General features: G+C 40.2%; 1 protein-coding gene across 15 annotated transcripts in view; it reads left to right on the top strand.

The window, feature by feature from the left end:
- NRG1 (neuregulin 1) overlaps positions 1 to 20247 on the top strand; it is a 761379-nt gene that overhangs the window by 727136 nt on the left and 13996 nt on the right. For 6 of the 15 annotated variants that reach the window (XM_043514729.1, XM_038403295.2, XM_038403302.2 and 3 more), the window contains 5 exons: positions 2239 to 2297; positions 8923 to 8946; positions 14994 to 15096; positions 18793 to 18919; positions 19493 to 19623. In XM_043514729.1, coding sequence (XP_043370664.1) covers positions 2239 to 2297; positions 8923 to 8946; positions 14994 to 15096; positions 18793 to 18919; positions 19493 to 19623 — 444 coding nt within the window. Of the gene's footprint in view, positions 1 to 1556; positions 1625 to 2238; positions 2483 to 8922; positions 8947 to 14993; positions 15097 to 18792; positions 18920 to 19492; positions 19624 to 20247 lie in introns of those variants that run through there. The other 9 variants (XM_038403301.2, XM_038403298.2, XM_043514726.1 and 6 more) reach the window with 7 other exon arrangements.

The raw sequence follows: 20247 nt of genomic DNA, 5'->3' as shown, positions 1-20247 counted from the left end.
GCAAGCAGTTTAGAAAAAACCTCTTCAGACACTCAAAATGTACCTGTATTGAAAGAAAGTAAATCTTGTGCAATGCATCTGGACAAAGATGCATCCATTTGTATTTAACACTGCTTATCTTGTATAGTATGTTCTGTATGAAATTCCAAAACACTTTACAAGGTTAAAAAATACAACTACTATGTAAGTGCAGTGTGTTAACATCCTTATTGTTAATTAATGCCACAGATAATAGTGAGCAGAGGGAGAGAGAACTTTAAAAAGCCAGGCAAGGGAGAAATGAGATTTCAGTGCAACTGAAAACCTGATATGGGTTGAAGAGGTACGGGAAGACTGTTCTAGATGAATGCAGCTGCAGATCAGAATGCTCTTGAATTTAGATTGCAAGAAGGTACAAATGGGAGGCCCGAATTAGAGAGAGAGAGAGAGAGAGAGAGAGACCAGAAGCAAGCTGGAACAAGCTCATGAAGTGCTTTAGAAACAAACAGAATAAAGCATAATTTGACATAAATATAACTTAATTTAAATGTGTCAGCATAACTTGAAAAGAAAAGGAGTACTTGTGGCACCTTAGAGACTAAAAGTACTCCTTTTCTTTTTGCGAATACAGACTAACACGGCTGCTACTCTGAAACCTAGCATAACTTGATTTAGCATGAAGGTAAAAGGCAGATAACTTAGTAGAACACCAAGAATGGAGTGGGTGGGTAGGTAGGAGAAAAGCAGATGGCTCTGTGGGACTCCATAAGAGGACCATCAGAATCATGTTCTAAGGAAACCAGAGAAGCCTGCGTAGCTATGCCGGCCTTACAGAATGGAGTGTCAAAAGCTGCATTGAGGTCCAGGAGAATGAGGAAGAAGGAAAAACTGGCTGCAGCTGCAGAAAGGAGGTCATGGAGAACATGGTGGAGAGACGTTCCTCGTTACAACCAAAGTGGAATTCATATTGCATTTTTCCAAGGCTTATGATGTGTGCTCCATGTGCCTGAAGAGATGAGAGGAAGCTACTTATATCTACCTCCCTGTTTGTTGTTTTTTGGTCTGCCTCTTTTCCATTTCTCAAATACGTTTAACCATAACTGCTGCCTTGAACAAAGCTGTGTTTAAAAAAAAAAGAAAGAAAAGCATGAGCTTGAAGGTAGAGCGTGCTATTAAAGAAACAGCAAAGTCCGTAGAATTTCCATAGGTCCTGCAATATACATGATTGTTGAAGGCAAGGATGTAAAATTATTGTCCAACACCATGTCGTTAATTGGAAAAACTTGGTGTGGTTCCGTAATCAGTGTCTCAGGAAGGAACATTGAGCAGTCCATTTGTACTAGAGCTGACTTTTTTTAAAACTGCACAGATTTTCTTGAATAAAATTTTTTTTTAATTTTACACAGTGATAATCCTCCGAGGGCACATTTTTTCTTTCATTATATTTTTTCATTAGTTTCTGGCCCCCACGCCCCTGAAGTCATTTATAGACTCTCCATGTTCCATAGGAAAAAATTATCAGTCTGATAGTTCAGTGGTTTTGGTGTTCTATTGCTTATCACATTTTTGCCCTTTAGGTGCCAACCTGGATTCACTGGAGCAAGATGTACTGACACTCTGCCCATGAAAATCCAAAACCAAGAAAGTATGTTAAAATAATCTGAACTTTGCTTTCTCCCCAACTACAGCAACACAATCACTATTACTTGGTGTTTTCACAGTTCAGCTGGAATTGGCATCCTTTGATTCTGATTATGGCTTGAATCTCTTAATTATTAATCTGTACACCATGGCATTATCGCATCAAAAATGTTCCTAGTTTGTGTGACTTTTTTTAACTGGATCCTTTTCATCCTCTGCAGAATTTTGTTGTTGTTTCACTCTGCCAACTTTCTTGGTTGGTGAAATGCTGCAAATTGTTACCCTAAAGGAATATGTAGACTGAGATGAATGTTGTACAGATTTCATTTCCTAGCTGCCTTGCAAACACTACTTTACAAAAGCGATTTGGAAATTTGGAATGGTGAATTTTTTGCATCCTGAAATATACTGTGATCTAGATTGGTTTGGGGCTTCTGCAAAGCAAGTGGGCTGCTCTCAACATCTTGAGCCATTTTGACATGCTAAACCAAGATTCAGTTTCTGAAGGTGAACTCACCAAGTCAAATCAGTTCACACTGAAGGAGCTTCTTTCTTAGTGTATATTCACCTCTTCTCTTTTCTCTGTTTTCTCTACCATTTTTTTGTTTTTCCTCTCAGGTGCCCAAATGAATTTACTGGTGATCGCTGCCAAAACTACGTAATGGCCAGCTTCTACAGTACGTCCACTTCCTTTCTGTCTCTGCCTCAATAGGAGCATGCTTAGTCAGTGCTGCTTCTTTGTCGCTGCATCTTTCCTCTGATTTTTTTTACCTGTAACTAGATTTATTGCCTTAGGCCTAATATTGATTGCCTCTGCCTGTTGCATGAAAATGATAACAAAAGCAATTGCAGTACTCTGTTGGATTTGTTGGCATTGATGTTTGGGCATTTGAGACTTAGGAGCGTTCTGAAATTAATATCGAATGATGTCCTATGGAGTTGTAGCTGACAAGAAGTACAAAGATACATTTAAAAGTCTCAAAAAAAGAAAAGGAGCACTTGTGGCACCTTAGAGACTAACAAATTTATTTGAGCATAAGCTTTCAAATAAATTTGTTAGTCTCTAAGGTACCACAAGTCCTCCTTTTCTTTTTGCGGATACAGACTAACATGGCTGCTACTCTGAAACCTGTCATTTAAAAGTCTCGCTTTTTATTTGCTAAAAGAAATAAATCCCAGCACTAAAACAGCAATCGCTTTATAAAATCTTTATGAAGATAGTAACCTTCCAAATAAAAGGGATATACATAAATTGCCTTGGAAAATAAAAGTTTACATGCTCCAGGTATATCAAATGAACACACCCAAACAGGAGTGAGGGCTTTTTTTCCTTTATTATCCAAACATTTTACATTTCAGTAGGAAGAAAATTACATGAAGAAAGAGAAGGGGGGAAGGGAACATAAATGATGCTGTTTGACATTTCTTATTTATGGGGGACAGGTGCAAAAGATCAAATATTTCAGAGCCAGATTAAATGGCTGAAGAAATGTGCCATGTAGACTCCTTTGGACACACACACACTGTAGGATTGGGGTCTTAGAGACATAGTTTCATAAACTTCCTCTTGGATGGTCTTGTTAACTATTAATTATTATTTAATAGTGAGAAAGTGCGAAGTATGTTGCATATTTATTTTGTGCCTTCAGCTATAACCAAGTCAGATGTAAAATGGAGGGAAATTGCCTGGGGTTTACATTTCTAATGCACATTCACTATTCATAATTAATTTTTGCTGGCATCCTACAGCATTATGATTAAGGGCAGTTCTATATGAACTATATTTGATGGATCACTCACTAGCATTGAAAGATTTCAGAGACTGCATGATTGCTCAGTTTAGATTTCCATTAGTACATAGGCTAAAAAGCTGTTAGCACACACTGGACATTTTGGAGCCCCAATAGAGACATAGGTCTTCTCTTACATCAGTGAACAAAGAATGTACATACATAATTCATATAGTCTATCATGGGAGTTACCCTGGCAAATCCCCAGGACAATGGTAGGCGATTCGACTGCACAGCATTCTAGTATTTATTTTATGCTGCATTTTAAAAGGTTTATTAGTGTGAGTTATTTTTAAAATGCCTCTTACATGTATCAACCAAAAGGCTAAAATACCTTTCTAGGCTGTGCAGTCCTTTTGTACCTGAGTATTAGATTTGTAATTATGAACATTAATTTATTATTTTGAAAACCAAATTTTCTGTGCTTTTAACAAGTGTTAGAACATTTATTTTTTTAAAAAGTAGTGCAAAGGCTAAATTACACTTTTCCAAAATTAATTCAAATGGAGACTCAGACATGAACCACAAGTTCATTTTTTCCACACAAAAAAATAATTTATTTAGGGTTTTTTCTCATTTGTTTTTAATTTTTCTAACTATGCTTGGGATTTTTAAACAAGTTGTTGGGTGCCCAGGCCATGAGTTTCAAAAGCACCTAAGGTCCAGATCCTCAAGACTCCCTGTGGGGGGTTAGGCACCTACAAGTATGGATGGTATGTCTACATTTCAAAAAAAAAAAAAAAAACAAACAAAAACAAACCACCAGAGGCCACGAGTCTCAGAGCCCAGGTCAGTTGACTCGGGCTGTTGGGTCTTGTGCACCAGTGCTGAAAATAGCAATGTTGATTTCCCACTCGGACTGGAGCTCTGAAATCCGGCAATGGAGGAGGATCTCGGAGCTCTGAGTCCAAACATCTACACTGCAATTTTTAGCCCCCACAACACAAGCCCAAGAGTCACCTGGACTCTGAGACTCACTGTTGTGGGGCTTTTTGTTGTGCAGAAATACTCCGAGGGACTGAGGAGCACAAGCCTATGGAACGCCTGTCTTTAAATCACTGAGGTATTTTTGATAACCCCATTAAAATTCAGTGGGTGTAGATCACCTATCTACCTACCTTGGGCTACTTTGAAAATCTAGCCTATTTATTTTATTCTAGCATTTTCTATATACAGTAGATCTGAAGCATAAAGTGGCATTTCTTAAGATGCTACAAATCTTAAAATGACACTTCTGGAAGTAGACCAGGGAGAGCCCATTTCAGTGTAGCCAGAAAAATCAATAAAGAAGCATTTCTATTACGTTTGTTTTACAGCCAAGTATAGGTCAAGCCATACAATTAAAAAGAGAACTTTGCCTGATCCGAAGAATCATTCAAACATTATATCTGGGGCTGAAAGGCAAGAGCTTATGCTGTACCTCACATACTGAGCAATTGATTTAATTAAGTTTAGTCAGGTAAGCACATAGAGCAAATCAGATGTTAAACAAAGCAAGCACCAATAGAAAAAGAAAAAAATAGAAGCTAGATTGCGCCATCCAATTTCAAGCAGAAGTCCTCATTCATTTCAAGGGGCGCGTTTGCTTTGCAATGGATGGTTCAATGTGGCTCCATACAAAGACCTATGGATTAAAATCCTAATGTCATTTTTCTGTCATCTTAAAAGGTGGGATATTTAAAAGCATTGGCCTTGTTCCGCTGTGGCTGCAGTCAGAAGGAGTTTGACTGTCAGCGAGAGCAGAGCGAAACAAATGCTGAGTGCTTTTGAAAATCCAATCCTCAGCGTACACCACATACCCCAATAAGAGGTTGTCTAGGTAAGGATCCCTGGACTGGACTCAACATATGCAGGTGTTCAAACAAAAAGATATCTCTAAGAATATTGTACTCCTCATACTGCACTGAAAAGAGAGGTATTTTTCATAGGCATCTTATTTAAGGCAACTTCCCCCATAGAAATAGTTTTTCCTTCCTTTAAGTAGAGGGGGAAACATTGTAGAAGAATTTTACACCACGGACGTTGGCAAGGTCATTCGCTTCCAGCTTCATGAGCATGCTCTATCACGGTTAAAAGGCCTTGCATTGCGACATGACAATTGACAAGTTTCACGTATTGCAAAATTTACCATCAGGATTGCAAGTGGGCAAAATTTCCTACCGTCTTGAGGGAAGAGGTATAAGATGCACAATTTGTTATAAAACTGACAGTTAATGACTGGTGCAAGATCTGGTTCAAGCAGAGACTGGCTGTTCTTTCTAAAAGATCTGCTCCGGGGTTTAGTTTGGAGAAGTTCTGTGGCCAGGAGGTCAGACTAGATGATCACATTGGTCCCTTCTGGCCTTGGAATCTATGAACCTGTGAAAAATCTGGGGGTCCCTACAACATCCGTTAATTGAAACCCTAGCGGCAAAACCCAAGTACAATCTACTGTCTTCGTCTGCCATGCCAGGTGAGGATTCATTCCTGGAGGTCAGGAGAAGGTCTAAAGGGAATGTATGCAGAACTAGTGAAAATATTTTCCCCAGGAATTCAGATTACATCCACAGTTCTCAGTCAGCATGGTAGCTCTACAGGAGCTCTAGAGCATAAGCACAGGTAAACATCTTCTCCTTTTATCTTGTCCCTTGTGGCCTGAGGACCCCTTGCATGGGTGCAAGTTTAATTGTGAGTTTCTTAGTAGATTGTATAGTACATCTGCATGGGGGGTATGTATGAATTGTGTGTAGGTGTACATATACACACGCACACACTCACATAAAATGCATTAGAGTGGCAGAAGGGACTAAATGTGGGAAAGAAACCTGTATTCCTGAAGGTAAGACCTGCAATACACATCACTTATTAAATTTGGTCAATTTTAGCCTTATCAGGCTTGGTGATCATTTTTTTTCATGGTTGAATAATTTATTGTGAAAATTATGAGACTCTTCTGTCATGTAACCTTGAGATTTGTCTGGCCTATAAATTACAGGGGATGATGGGCAAGGTTTGATTAAGTTCTGACATACTATAGTGATAACTCCAGCTCTCACTGGAATTGCTGATTGCTGTACAGTAACTCCCTCACTTTTCAGTTTTTACATATAAATTATATTTTAGGTTTTGAAATTTACAGTTGGCAGATTTGCTCTAAGATCATACAAATTTCCAAAATAGACCCCTGGCTACAGATGTATTAGAAGTTTTCAGATAAAATTTTCAAAAGTGGTTAGGTTATGTAGGCACCTAGGTCCTACTGACATTTCATGGAACTCAGGCTCCTAAGTTAGGCACGTTTGAAAATTTTATCCTTCATCTCACCCCAAGATGAAAGTCAAAGGCCGCATTTTTTTTTCAATCTAAATTGCCTAACCAATGCTCTGGAGCGTATAAAACTATATGACGTTTATATGATGGGCAGGATCACTCAAAAATGAACATTTACTGTCTTCTCAAATTTAAATTAGACTTGGGGTAACATTTTCAGAAATGCCTTAAGAACACAAATTTTCAAAAGCAATTTAGTAGTCTAAGTCCCATTGAGATTCAATGAGACCGAGGCTATTAAGTTCCTATGGCCCAGATTTGTAAAGGTATTTAGGCACCTAACTTCCATTAAAATCCATGGGAGCTAGACACTTAAATACCTATAATAATCTGGCCCTAAGTCACTTTTGAAAATTTTACCCTTAAACTATGTGTTTTAAAGTTTGCCCAACATGAAATCACATTTACAATGGAACTTAATTATTTAAAATTATCTTTGTGTTTCTTTTTAAAACACATGGGCAGAAATTCAACAGGAAGCATATTGCATTTGGTGAATATGAGACAACAACATGAAATGGGAATGTAATAAGCGCTTTATAAAATTAAGTGTTGGGGTACTCTGCTTTCTTTTAATCAAAAAAAGAGACTGAAGCTCCGAAAAGCAAAGATAAATTATGCTGTCTAGGATCAGAATGAGCGCTGCATGTTTCCTTAGCATGGTTTCTTTTTAGGGCTTATGGCCAGAGTATGTTCCCGTTTTAAGGACCAATTTCCAATGAATTATTTGAAAAAGAAGCTGCATGATAATGAATGACTTCTCTTCAAATTAAATTAGAACCGGACTAGCAGTCTTACCTATAAAACAACATAAATGCAGTAATATATATGCATGAGCATGTCACTAATTTTATTGAAGATTTAACCAAGCTTTCTATGCAACTAATGTGTATTGTTAGCAGTGTTCACCTAGGCACGTAGTACCGGCTCCTAAGAAAGAAATCTGGATGGATTCCAATTTAGTTAACCCTTAAAATGTTACTGATAGGCAAGGAAAGAATTGTGCACTTCACTCTCCCCAATCTGCGTACGCTAATTGAATATCTACTTCCGTAGAAAATTAGGGTCAGGTTCTAAACTTCATAATAAACAAAAAATTTAGGAAGCGAATGTTAATCTGGTTTAAGTGTCACCCAATAGGAAGAGAAACCTATATTTGTTGAATTTTGATGGATAACTTTGTTATGCAACCCAGTTAGCCAAAGCACAGAGTAGTGAAATCCTGGTCCCATTGAAGCCCATTGGAATTTTGCCATTGATGCCAATGGAGCTAGGATTTTATCCAGCATTTTTTAGTTCTACAAAGGGAAGTGGGCTCTATCTGGAAGAAAACAATCTCCTCCACCCATGGAAATTACATGAGTCTCCCAGAATACGCAGCCACGGAGAAATTTGCATTCCTCACTGGTGCTGGCTGTGGAATGCCAGATTAGACCATTGATTTTATCAGAGTGACAGCTCCCCCACCCCACACACAAACATCTTCCCACAAGTCTACGTTTTTCCTTTGGACGCATGGCTGGCCACCAAGGGAGGATTCTGCAGGGGCTGCGTGGCCTAAGGACACTGGGTCATATCCTCAGCTAGTATAAATGGGTGTGGAATGCCCTTGCAGTCACTGGAGCTGTGCTGATTCAAGCCATCTGAGAAGCTGACGAAGGCCCGTTCTGTGGCAGATATCTGTTCCTATCAAACAAAATAGTAATGGTGGATGAATTTGCCCCTAAACAACAAGAATGGTAGTGTCTCCCACCAGAATCACCATTTTCAGAAACCGGGGGTAAGCACCCCCTAAATCCTCTCTCCGGCAGGGGTAATTCAGCTCAATGTAAGGACTCCATAGACTATAATTGTCAGTTATTAAAAATAAACTATTTCAAGCGTCACCCCCAGCCACACTTCCATTACCTCTCAGTAAGATCTTTAAGGGTTAGCTGCTGTGTTCACTGCATTGTGCCAGTGCAAATGCCATATTCCTATTCTGGTGTGTAACACCTTTAATACAACCGTTATTGACCCGCAAGCTTACAGGTGCTTATCTGAGCACTGCCCCGTTAACCACACGCCACTCGTCCTGTTTCAGTGTGCAGACACAGAACAGCCGTAATATTCATGTGTAATTTGTTTTTGAGTACAGTGTATTGCTCTTTTCTGAAACTTTTTCCCTTTTCTTTCTTTTTTTGTCAACTTTCTGCATTGGCAGAGCATCTTGGGATTGAATTTATGGGTATGGACCAATCATTCCTTTTAGCCTGCAGATTTTAGAGCCTGAGAGATTAAAACCTTTTTTCCCCCTCCTTCAATTTCTAACCAATTTCTTTATGCTTTAGAAGGGATCATACAGCTATAACAATAACCTTTGTCAACTTCCAAGTTGTGATTAACTCACTAGAATGTTAATTACTATAGGATACTTTAAATCTCCAGACTTCATATACATTAGCCTGAAGTCGCCATACTGGACTTTTCTGTCAGATGGCCTTGAACACTTGTTACATTAGCATTAGTTATGATCTTTTGATGTGGCTGGGTTTTGGAAAAGCCAACTGAATTAATTAAGCAACAAAATAAGCAATATTGAGCTCAGTTTTCAAAGTAAAATTGAATGACTAAATCCATATTTAGGTGCCTAAATCAGCACTTAATTGCCTGCAATAGGTATGTAGATACTTGAGTAAGAGTTTACAAGCCTCCCTTCAGATACTCAAGTTTACAAAATGGGCTCAATCTATCCAATAATAAATCCAAACTATGCAAGGGCAAAAGCACTGACAAAAGGTACCATTTTCACTCTGGTGCAGTAAATATAAGGATTAGAGCCTGATCTTACAAACCCTTTAAATGAGTAATCCTTGCTCATATGACTAATGTTTTGCAGGAGGTGAAACGTCTCTTGAACTGGCTGAATTATTAAAATGAAGCTAAATTTGATTTAATTCATTATAATTTGGAATTTCCTAAAATTCTTTACAAAAATATGAACTAGACAAATTGTTTTTTTCATTATTTGCAAAAGAGAATTAATTCTGATTCCTATTAAAATTGCCTGGATAGATAATTAATTCATAGCCTCGGAAATAGTGTGTGGAGAGCTCACCATTATAAATTTGAAGAAAAAAAATCACAAGCAAAATATTCTGCAAGGGCCAGACTTTTAAGGTATTTAGGTGCTTACTCCTTATTGGCACCTTTAAAAGTCTGGCACTAGGTCACAGTACTGTGCTGTAGTGAAGAAACTCTATTACTAAACTAATGTCTGGTGAATTATTTGCTATAATCCCACGCCAACTCACTTTCAGACTTTAGCTCATAGACAAATCTCTATCAGGAAAGAGCATTTTAAAGCACTTCAAACTACCGCTTGAGATATGATTCTTTCTTTTAAAATTTCACAAATGGCTGTTAGAGGACAAACTTAAAATAAATCCATATACATTAGTAATTACGAGTAGTTTTGGGCAATTTGTAATTAATGGTGCCTTTGTGACACACACATATTTCACTATTATGATTTAAGGCTAATGGTGATTTGCATTATCATAGCATTCTTGAGGAAGAACTAACAAACCTATAAAGAATTTTTTAACAGTCATTAGAAAAAAACATCTGTAAATTCACATTGCACATATATCTCTCTAAGGACTTTTCCCAAGGCTGTTTTGAACTTCTTCCACATTATTTTAAAAAAAACACTTCAACATTGTAGTTATTGTTCTGCAAAATATTATTCAATGAATCTGTAAATGTTACAGCGATCAAACTGATGAATATGAAAGGCAGGTCAGTGTCTCACTGTCAGTGTCTCACTGTCACTCCATTCAAGTCAGTGGAGCTACACCAGTTTAAAGATCTGGCCTGTGTTTGGTAAATCTTCACTTGGTTTATTTGACAAAGAAAGATCTCGGTTGTCCCACACCCTCTCTCTGAGTGTGATGCTGAGCACTGGCTTGAATACGCATGAATTGTGGTTCAGAACATTCACAGCTGGTTCATGCAGCCTGTTTTCCCAGCTCTACCTGTGCCACTCTGCAGGCTGGCATTGGGGAAACAGGCTTGTGACCTGACCCTTCCCACCCACCCCCTTGAGTGCAGAGACTACAGTTGTGACGGGCCACCACTAGTGGGTAGGAAGTTTTTGTGACCTGCATTGCTGTGAAGAGCCAGGCGCTGTCTCTCTCTTCCCTTCTGCAGTATTTCATTTCCCAGCCATATGGGTCCCAGGGCATCTGGAGAGGACACTGGCCCCATCTGTGCTGCTGCCTGGAAGCACAGCACACTGGGCTGGACTCCCTCATTGTAGCTGCATGCTGTGGCCAAAGTGGATAGAAGCCAAAAAAGGGGGTGTTAATCCTGGCCCACCTGATCTTCCCAGCTGCAAGCCATGTAGAGTAAGTGTTCCTGGTTCTCCTAGCCCATGTTTCTTGGCAGCAATGGGGTTCATCGGGGCCTGCCAATAAACGTCTGGGTGGGAATCACGACCAGGCTTAGCCATGTCGACCTCAGGATAGGAGAGAGACAAGGTAGGGGAGTTAATATCCTGGACCAGCTTCTGTTGCTGAGAGGGACGAGCTACACTGAGCTCTTCCTCAGGCCTGGGAAGGGTACTCAGAGAATCACAGCTAACTACACGATCTAACCGGTTGTTTACCACGAGTAGTTAGCACATATTCGAAGGGGCTATTCCCAGTGAAGTGGCCCAGATCAAATGGGAAATTAGTTCACTAGGCAAGAAACCTGTTACTAAACTAAAGGAGCAGCTCTGCTGTGAGCACCCCAGCCATCATACCTGCCTGTACTGCCGTCCTTCAGTCTCCTCCACTTTTAAATTAGGGCCTGGTTCTCACTTACCCTAAGGCCCCTTTACACCGCTCGGAATCAGGCTACAGGAGCTTGTCATGTAGTACCCACAACACATTGTGCTCCACACCCATGAGGAGGCGGTGGACTGTCGGTGCAAGAGTCTCTTCATAAACACACACAAACCACTGTGTCTATTTATATGTCGCACATGACAGACATCACATGACCACCACGGAACACACCAACGTACCTATAACAAGCCTCAATATCTCTAACACTGTTAGCAAAGCTATCACAGTGCAGAATGTCGTTTCCATTACCTCAGTGTCTGGTGTAACCTCAGTGACGCCTCTGGAGTTAATAGGATTTACGCTGATATAACCGAGAGCAGGACTTTTCCAGAGTTATTTAGAATAAAATATATGCTAACATGATAACATGAAACCAGACTTCCAGTTCAAATCATTTTGAATTTACATTTAATATGTTGTATTTAACACAGTTCTCCTATATGTTGGTTTATTGTGCCCTCACAATGCACCATTTGCTTGGCTAACCAATAAGTACTTTCAAGGAAGCATCTAACTAGCCTAGGCTAGGAGTTATGCTGTATGAGAAATCCCTTCGGACTCTGCTTAAACCTTTTTTTCAAGCATTTCTTCACTCTGTTTTTTCTAGTATCAAGCATGCTGTGCCAGGCCTGCAGTTGACTCCTCAACTTATAACCTTGTCTTTCCCTGTATTTCACCTTCTGTCTTTTCCTGTCTGTCATGTTTGTTTTGGGCTTTTTTTTCCCCCTTTTGACTTCCTGTTCTTGGATTTTGAGTTGTTTAATAAATTTTGCAGCATTCTAGTTTTACCACACTGACTTCTTCTTCCCCTCTGTTAATACTCAGTGCTATTAATTTTATCTGACGGTGATCATGATCTCTTTACCGGTGTTTTGATTTACAATGGAGTTGGCTTGCAGGAAGTGTTCATTTCATGATAAGGTGCATTGTATCATAGAAACTAAGATACTTTTTTTTTGGAAGGGGGGGAGAAGAGAATCTCCACTGACGCTGAAACTTGTTACCTTACACAATTAGTTTCTGCAAGAGACGCAGGCCTTAAAGGACATACAATATCTGAGCAGCTTTTGTGTACCCCCTTGCATAGCCACTGCCATTCTGCAGTGGGCAATACATACACAGATACAGGGTTATGCCTCATCAACCAACCACAACATTTCTTAAATTAATTAACAGGTTCTCAGGAAATTATTATTTATCTGTATTACCGTAGCACCTAGGATTGCTACCTAGATATCAACTAAATTCTCCAAAGTCCCTTTTCCATTTCTAAATAGTAGCCTAACTGGTTCACCATATGTTATGAGTATGATGTGTCTTTATTACCAGGAAGTTCAGTCTCCCAACCAAAACTCCTGAATTGGCCCTTTCGCAACGTGAAGAATCAGGACCTTGATGGAGACATGACTGTAAGGCCAATCCCCACATCCAATCTCACTCCCCATCCCCTGACACCTCACTTTCCCCCTTTATTCAGATCATATGACATAGAAATGGAACCAACCAGTACCCTTAAGCCACATGGATCTACTGCCAATTACTATAACACTTAGCCTAGAAATAGACACCAACTCACCCATGTTGGTTCCTAAAGCCTTTCTGACAAACCTGACCTTCTTTCCGAGAGCCTCAGTACTATCAGCTAAGTTAAAACTATACCAAGCCACTCAGGGTTTCTTCCAATTTTCCACACTGGGTACCAGAGGCAGCCCACGGTATGCCAGAGCATGTTGCTAATCCTTTGCTTTAGTCATGTGATAACCAAAGGATATGCTGGGGGCAGTTCTTCACTGTCTCACATTGCCTGCAGCTCCATTGACATTGGTGTGTTTGCAAGGGACATAAGACAGTGAAGCATTTAGCTCCTGGGTTTAAAGAGACACTAATGGCAACCTGTATTGCCATAAACCTGTATGAAGGGATCAGAGGGCAGGTCAGTGTCAGGTCAACAGTAAGTGTATATCTGTGCCTAGCAGTGACCTTCCATGCCCCTGGGTTACTCCTGTGAGGTCAGAGGCAGACTGACAGGTCCAGGGCACACCAATTAGAACTGCCCCCTAGGAAACAGGCCAGCAGATTTCAAATCCCGCGCCCATTCTGCCAGGATTCAGTCCCCACCATGGTGGGGAGCTGCATTTCTTTTTGTCTGTAAATCTCTCTTATGATTGTTTCACCGTTGGTGCCAAGATGATGCCCTGCCAGATTTAAGGCCAAGTTCCTACTGGTGTCACATCACTGTTAAGGCCACATTTCTCATTGCCGTGGGGAATTCTGACTAGTTTGTCCAGCAGTGCCAAATTTTTTTTTAAAAGCCCAACCATGGTTACCATTTCAGTCCCAAAGAGAGGGAAACAGGTCAGATTCGCAATGCCATGTCTTGAGTCAACCCTCAGTTGGGCCCAGATCCACTCAGTAGGAGTTAGGCACTTAAATGCCTATGAGGATCTGGGCCTACGTGTCTCCAGTTCAAAGTTCTAAGCATAACATTTCCATACTGCAACATACAATGATACTTTCACCAAGTGTGACCAATGACGGAATGTGAAGGCTGAGCCAACCCAAACATCGCTGGTGCTAATGATTTCTTTAGAATGGTGAAATATCTCTGCAAATGAGATCAGTGAAGTAGAACAGATTTTCTTCAGAGGGCAAGGCTACTCTCTAGCTAGGACCATTCCTTTAATACAAATCTGGACATGTAAGTAATCTTACAGTGTTTCTTTGATACAGTGCATCACTAATAATTGCTATTGCCATATTTGGGGGCAAAAGGCTCAACTGCTGAGCGTTATTAGCGACCTCTGACCATTTGTCTCATTTTCATTGGTGATACAATTACAAGCCAACCTCATGTTACGAATGTAAAAAGATACTCCGAAATTTCTCCTGTAAAGACCACTGAGATATAAATATGATTTTTTTGGGGAGTGGGGATGCTGGGGGAAGGGACGACATTGAATGTTAAAACAAAACAACAGAAGAAGAAACAAGCTAAATTTGTTTTCTGAGACTGGGAATTAACCTTTATTTCAGCTGTCTTTGCAAGAGCAAAACATCCAAAGCATTTTCAAATCACATTATTACCTTAGTGCATTGTGTTTTTATTTTCAGCAAATGCTGATATTTTGTCAGTTTTAAAAGTCATATTTTGGATATTGTTCTAGTTAACAATATAAGTATCTTTTTTATTTTACTTATGTTTTTTTTTGGCACCCACTAGCCGCTGATATTGTGTTAAGAGATTAAGTTCTGATCCTGCAATAGAGTTTTGCCCAAAGTGCACGGTGATCATGGGTTTGTTTTACTGTGTGGTCCTGTATGGTGGTATGTAGCATGTCCACTGTCATCTGCTTGAATCGTCAGCCTGCATCTTGTAATCTTCTCTGTTTTTGTCCCTTTCTAGAAGCAGAGGAACTATACCAGAAAAGGGTCTTGACCATAACTGGCATCTGCATTGCCCTCCTTGTAGTTGGCATCATGTGTGTTGTGGCCTACTGCAAAACCAAGTAAACTTTTCTCTTCCTTTTTATCTCTGTGATTATCCCTAAGGGCTTTATACCACAAACTCGCACAGCTGAACATAATGCTTACTGCCCAGGATTAGTCCCATTGGACAGTTGTGGGGTGATAGTCAGTGCCTGATTGAAACCTGCCATAGGCTTGCATTGTTGATTCACACCATTGCTATGTGATGGCCATGTATGCAAGCATGATGATTTCATCATGCAAAGTCAATCTGTTTTTATCTAAATTCGAATGTAAGTGACAAAATTGGAATCGGTACACTCAGATTAAATACTGGCAGATACAAATCTCACTCAATAGCAGGTGAAAGTATACTAATTTGATTGTGATATTAGAAGTACAATTATATATAATTGTATTTCTAATATCACACCTGGGATGATATCAAAGGGCTTTGCAAACATTAATTTATTAACTAATCCTCCCAACTAGAATGTGATTCAAACTAACTTTACTGATTTGCTCATTCCTTTTTTGTCACATGTTCATAATTCCCATGGGAATCATGATGGGACAAGAGAACCCAGCTTTTTAACACTGTAATGTGGGTTTTAGGGACTAGAAGTAAAAAGATCAGACTAGTTTGTAAGTATTTGAGAACAAGATCAGCGGCCGTAGGAACTTGGAAATCCAAAAGACTAAAGGATTGAATTTGACATATAGACATGTGCTGTTAAATTCTGTAATGTCTCTGTAAATTATGGGGCTAATGTAAAAAATTTAGGAGCAAGTCCCAGTGAAAGTCAATAGGATTTGTGCTGTGAAATTATTTTGCTGCTTTTATAAAACTCTTCTAATTGTACCTACCAAACACTAAAATAAAGTATTGTACGTCTTCCACATTTGCACAAAGCAGATGTTCCATTAGATTTGCTCTTCTAGGACTTGATCCAAAGCTCACTGAAACCAATGGACAGTGGGGTTTGGATCAGGCTTCTAACCTACAGCTTTTTAAATATACACATCCTAAAATACCTCTCTAGAGCAGCCTGGAATCCAAACCAGCCCTTGATAATCAGGAGGGGCAGGAGATATCGGGAATTGCTGTCAGCGGCCTGTGAAATATTTTTAAAGCACTTGATGAGTGTGAAAAGGGGACTGATAGGTTAAGCCCTCCAACTGTGGCAGTGGAGTCATGCTAGCATTTGGAGATGCTCGGTGTGCTTCCCCCTCCCCCATTCTGTCTTTAGGAAAACCCCTAATGGGTTTGAAAAGAATACATAAAGAAAGAAAGATCTAGAAATGCATGGGCATCTTTGCAAATGACACTGCTGATGGAGTGTGAAGACAACATCTAACAGTGAATTTTTAATTCCAAAGTGTTCTATCTGCACAGCAATCAAATTAATGAAGAGACGTCGCAGAACGAAGGATGTGCATGTTAGGCTTCCCATTACTCTTTCCTCTCAGCTCCCTTTTGCAATTTCTTTGTAGTTGATGTCCTTTAAATGCAAAAAGGATGACACATTGGCAAAATGTGCCCAGTTATATTACTGAAGGTGAGAAGTAGCATAGACTCATAGGGCCATATTCTCACATGATGCAAACTGGCAGAATTCCATTGACTTTAGTGGAGCTATGCCATTTATACCAGCTAAGAATCTGACCCCTAAATTATGAATCTAAGCCTGTTCAGGACCTGCCTACACTACAAATACAGCTGAGTCAGGTGTTCTAGTTACCATACAGCTATCCACTAACACGGATCCAGGTTCTAGCGTAGATGCAACCAGAATCATGTTCCCTAACTTGCCTAAAGTTGTGTGCATTGGAATTGTGTAGTAATCATACCTCCTGACTCTGCTGTATTTGTAGTGCATCCAGGAAACCTATGCTACATCTTGCCCTCACCAGTGCAGGAGGAGTGGAAATCAGTGATTTTCAACCTGTGGTCCGTGGACCCCTATATCTAAGATTTCCAAAGGGGTCTGCACATCCATTGGAAATTTTTTAGGGGTCCTCAAATGACAAAAGGTTGAAAACCACTGCACTAAATTATAACAAAAACCAAAATGTGCCTCCAGTAATTCATGAAAAAATATTAAAGTGCACAGTGTACAGTAATTCATTCTTTGCATTCAAGCTTCCTTGATCGCAGCATCTTTTAAGAAGCTTCAGCTTCTTATTTTCCATTTTTGGCAAGCCTGGAATATCCTCCCTTGATTTCTGAAAAGGGTTGAAAATAACATGGTTATATCCTGCAGTATCTTATCCTGCTAAAATATCTACACTTCTGTAGACAGCTTTGGGAACTGTAGGTACTATAGGCAAGACCCTATATACTCTGCAGTAAACGACCTAAATTTTACACTCAATTCCCTGGGTTCTGCAGCACTATCACGGAAATTCTGCAGTACCTTCAAACAAATTTGGAGGATATTTATAAATTAAGTATGAAATTGAATAACATAGTTGTAATACTGTAGTCCTGATATATTTTATACTGCAGTTTCAGTTTTTGGTGTGCTGTAGATTTTGTACTGGCAGCTTGTTATCAGCCCATAGAAGTGTTCATAGACAGTTTAGCAGCTGAGCAGGGGACATCAAGGTTGTGGTTTAAGAAGAGGAATCCGAGGCATTTTGAGATGGTGGCAGAAACACAAAAGTTGGATGTTTTTGTCAAAATAGCAGTGAACCTATTAACAGTGTTGACATCAATGTGACAATCACTAGGTTTCAGAGTTAACATTCCATTTACATAAATGAGGCAGTTCACACCTCTCAGAGCTGTCAGGGTGTCTGCATACTTAGGCCAACCTCACTTCATCAGTTAGCACTTAATTAATATTTTCAAGATTTCCTCTGCAACCATAAAGACTCTAAATATATTTTACATGAAAGCTTGAATTGTAGAGCACAGTTCTGTGGTAGGGGGGAGAATTCCATGGCAAATTCTGTAGATGCACTGTCCCAGAACACACAGTATGAAACATTGGGCTACCTCCTGTCTTGACTGAGAAAAGTCCTCATAGTAACACATTGCTAGCTGCAAGGCTGGTGGAAGAAGTACAGGACTGAAGGGCTCACAGTGAACAGCCACTGCAGGATGCATATTGCTGCTCTTCTGAGCAGGGTGGTATTTGAACAGGATCTGCTGCTGCTGCTGCCAATGCAAAGCATTAGCTGTTGTTTGTAACCTGGGTGCTCCCTGGCTCAGATCCTATACCCATAGGATGTGTTATAGATGAATCGTTTCCAGCATGTCCATCCAGCCCATGCTATCAAACACATAAGCAGCCTGCATGGTACCATATTGCATTTACATGCACAAGCAAAGGCAGAAGTACATCCACTGTGTTTTGTGGTTTGATTGCATAGTTATGAGGAGTGGCAGCTCAGTACAGTAGAAGGCAACCAAGCTATATATAAATCAGTGGATTGTAAAAATCCAGAATGTCACCTAGTCAATCTGATCTTCAGAGGAGAACTGCTTCTGAAATGGAGTAAGTTTTGGAAGTGGATCTCCTCCTTTCCCACCTTTCCCTGTCCTTCTGCAACTTCCTTCACTCCCACACACACCTTCCACAGCTCTGCCAGTGCTTTTCACGCTGGTGTTAGGAATTACTAGAAGACCCTCAACAATGGGCATGGGTTGACAATAAAGTGCTTCTATCATGCTAGATGGTGCAGCTGTCTCTCTTTTGTCTATTAAAACCATTTCCCTTTTTCACATACAGGAAGCAACGGAAAAAGTTGCATGATCGTCTTAGACAGAGCCCTCGCTCTGAGCAGAACAACATGGTGAATATGGCTAATGGGCCCCACCATCCCAATCCACCACCCGAAAACGTCCAGCTGGTCAATGTAGGTAGCCACTGCAGTTATCTGAGGGCTTTTCAACTGCTAGCTGCTAAAAATTAATGATCAGGGTTTCCAGGAATGTGGGATTTCTCCACCAAGAAATGATTAGACACTTTTTAAGAAATGATTCTATTGTACAGTAAATTCAGAGCATTTTCATGTATAACCATTTCAGAAGAACATTTGATATCAGTCACTAGATCGCCCTGTGTCGGAGGCTGAGATGTTAGAATACCAGCCTTAGCAGAAGAAACTCAGAGCTCATAGCAACGGTACTGTAAGGAAGCATGTCTTTGGAGATGTTTCTCTACAAATAATGTACCAAGGGGATATTTAATCTTCCTGGTGTGGACTAGCCTAACTGCCAGTTGGTAGATCATGATGCTTTTTGTTTTGTAGTCACCAGGTTACGATCAAACCCATTTTCTTGTTCCTCAAGCCACCAAAGGCTGGTGAATGTTGCAGGGGTAATGCTCATCCGGGGCCCAAAATAAATATCTGAAAAAATGTGTGTGTGCACGCGCAGATGTGCTGTACATTCTCCTGTGTAAACCTGAGATATGTCTGTTTCTTCAGCAGTATGTATCTAAAAATGTAATATCCAGCGAACACGTCATTGAGAGAGAGACAGAGACGTCATTTTCCACAAGTCACTACACCTCGACAACGCATCACTCCACCACTGTCACCCAGACGCCCAGCCATAGGTACCAGAATGAGAAAACAAACCTTCCTGCCTAAGGAGAAATTGGTGTTGGATGTCAGTTCTGCCACCATTGCATAAAGCAGATGCATAAAAATGCACTGGTCATGGGGTTTTAATCTAAAGATGTTTGAGACTTAATATCCTGCCACCGAAACTAATTAACTTCCTCGGAGTTTACCAAGACTAATGATTGTGTGGAGTTTCATTACTGGTACTGTGAATTTTAATATACACAAATTGCTGAATCGGGGAGATACTGTGTATTGTTGGAGATACCGTGAGATCACTTAGTATGGCTCTAGCTCAGGGGTTCTCAGACTTCATTGCACTGTGACCCCCCTTCTGACAACAAAAATTACTACACGACCCCAGAAAGGAGGACCAAAGCCTGAGCCTAACTGAGCCCTGCTGCCCCAGCCCAAGGGGATCTGTATCCTGAGCCCCACCACCCAGGGCTGAAGCCAAAGCCTGAGCTCCACAACTCACAGTCCCCAGCAAGTCTAACACCAGCCCTGGTGACCCCATTAAAACAGGTCCCACTGGGGTCCCAATCCACAGTTTGAGAAGCATCGCTAATGACTGGAAAAGTCTTTCCCACCCCTAACTTAACCACCCACTGGTATTC

The sequence above is a fragment of the Dermochelys coriacea genome, chromosome 5 (assembly GCF_009764565.3).
Source record: "Dermochelys coriacea isolate rDerCor1 chromosome 5, rDerCor1.pri.v4, whole genome shotgun sequence".
NCBI classification, from domain to species: Eukaryota; Metazoa; Chordata; order Testudines; family Dermochelyidae; genus Dermochelys; species Dermochelys coriacea.
The sequence above is the reverse complement of the archived record's forward strand: the minus strand, read 5'-3'. Positions and strand labels throughout refer to the sequence as shown.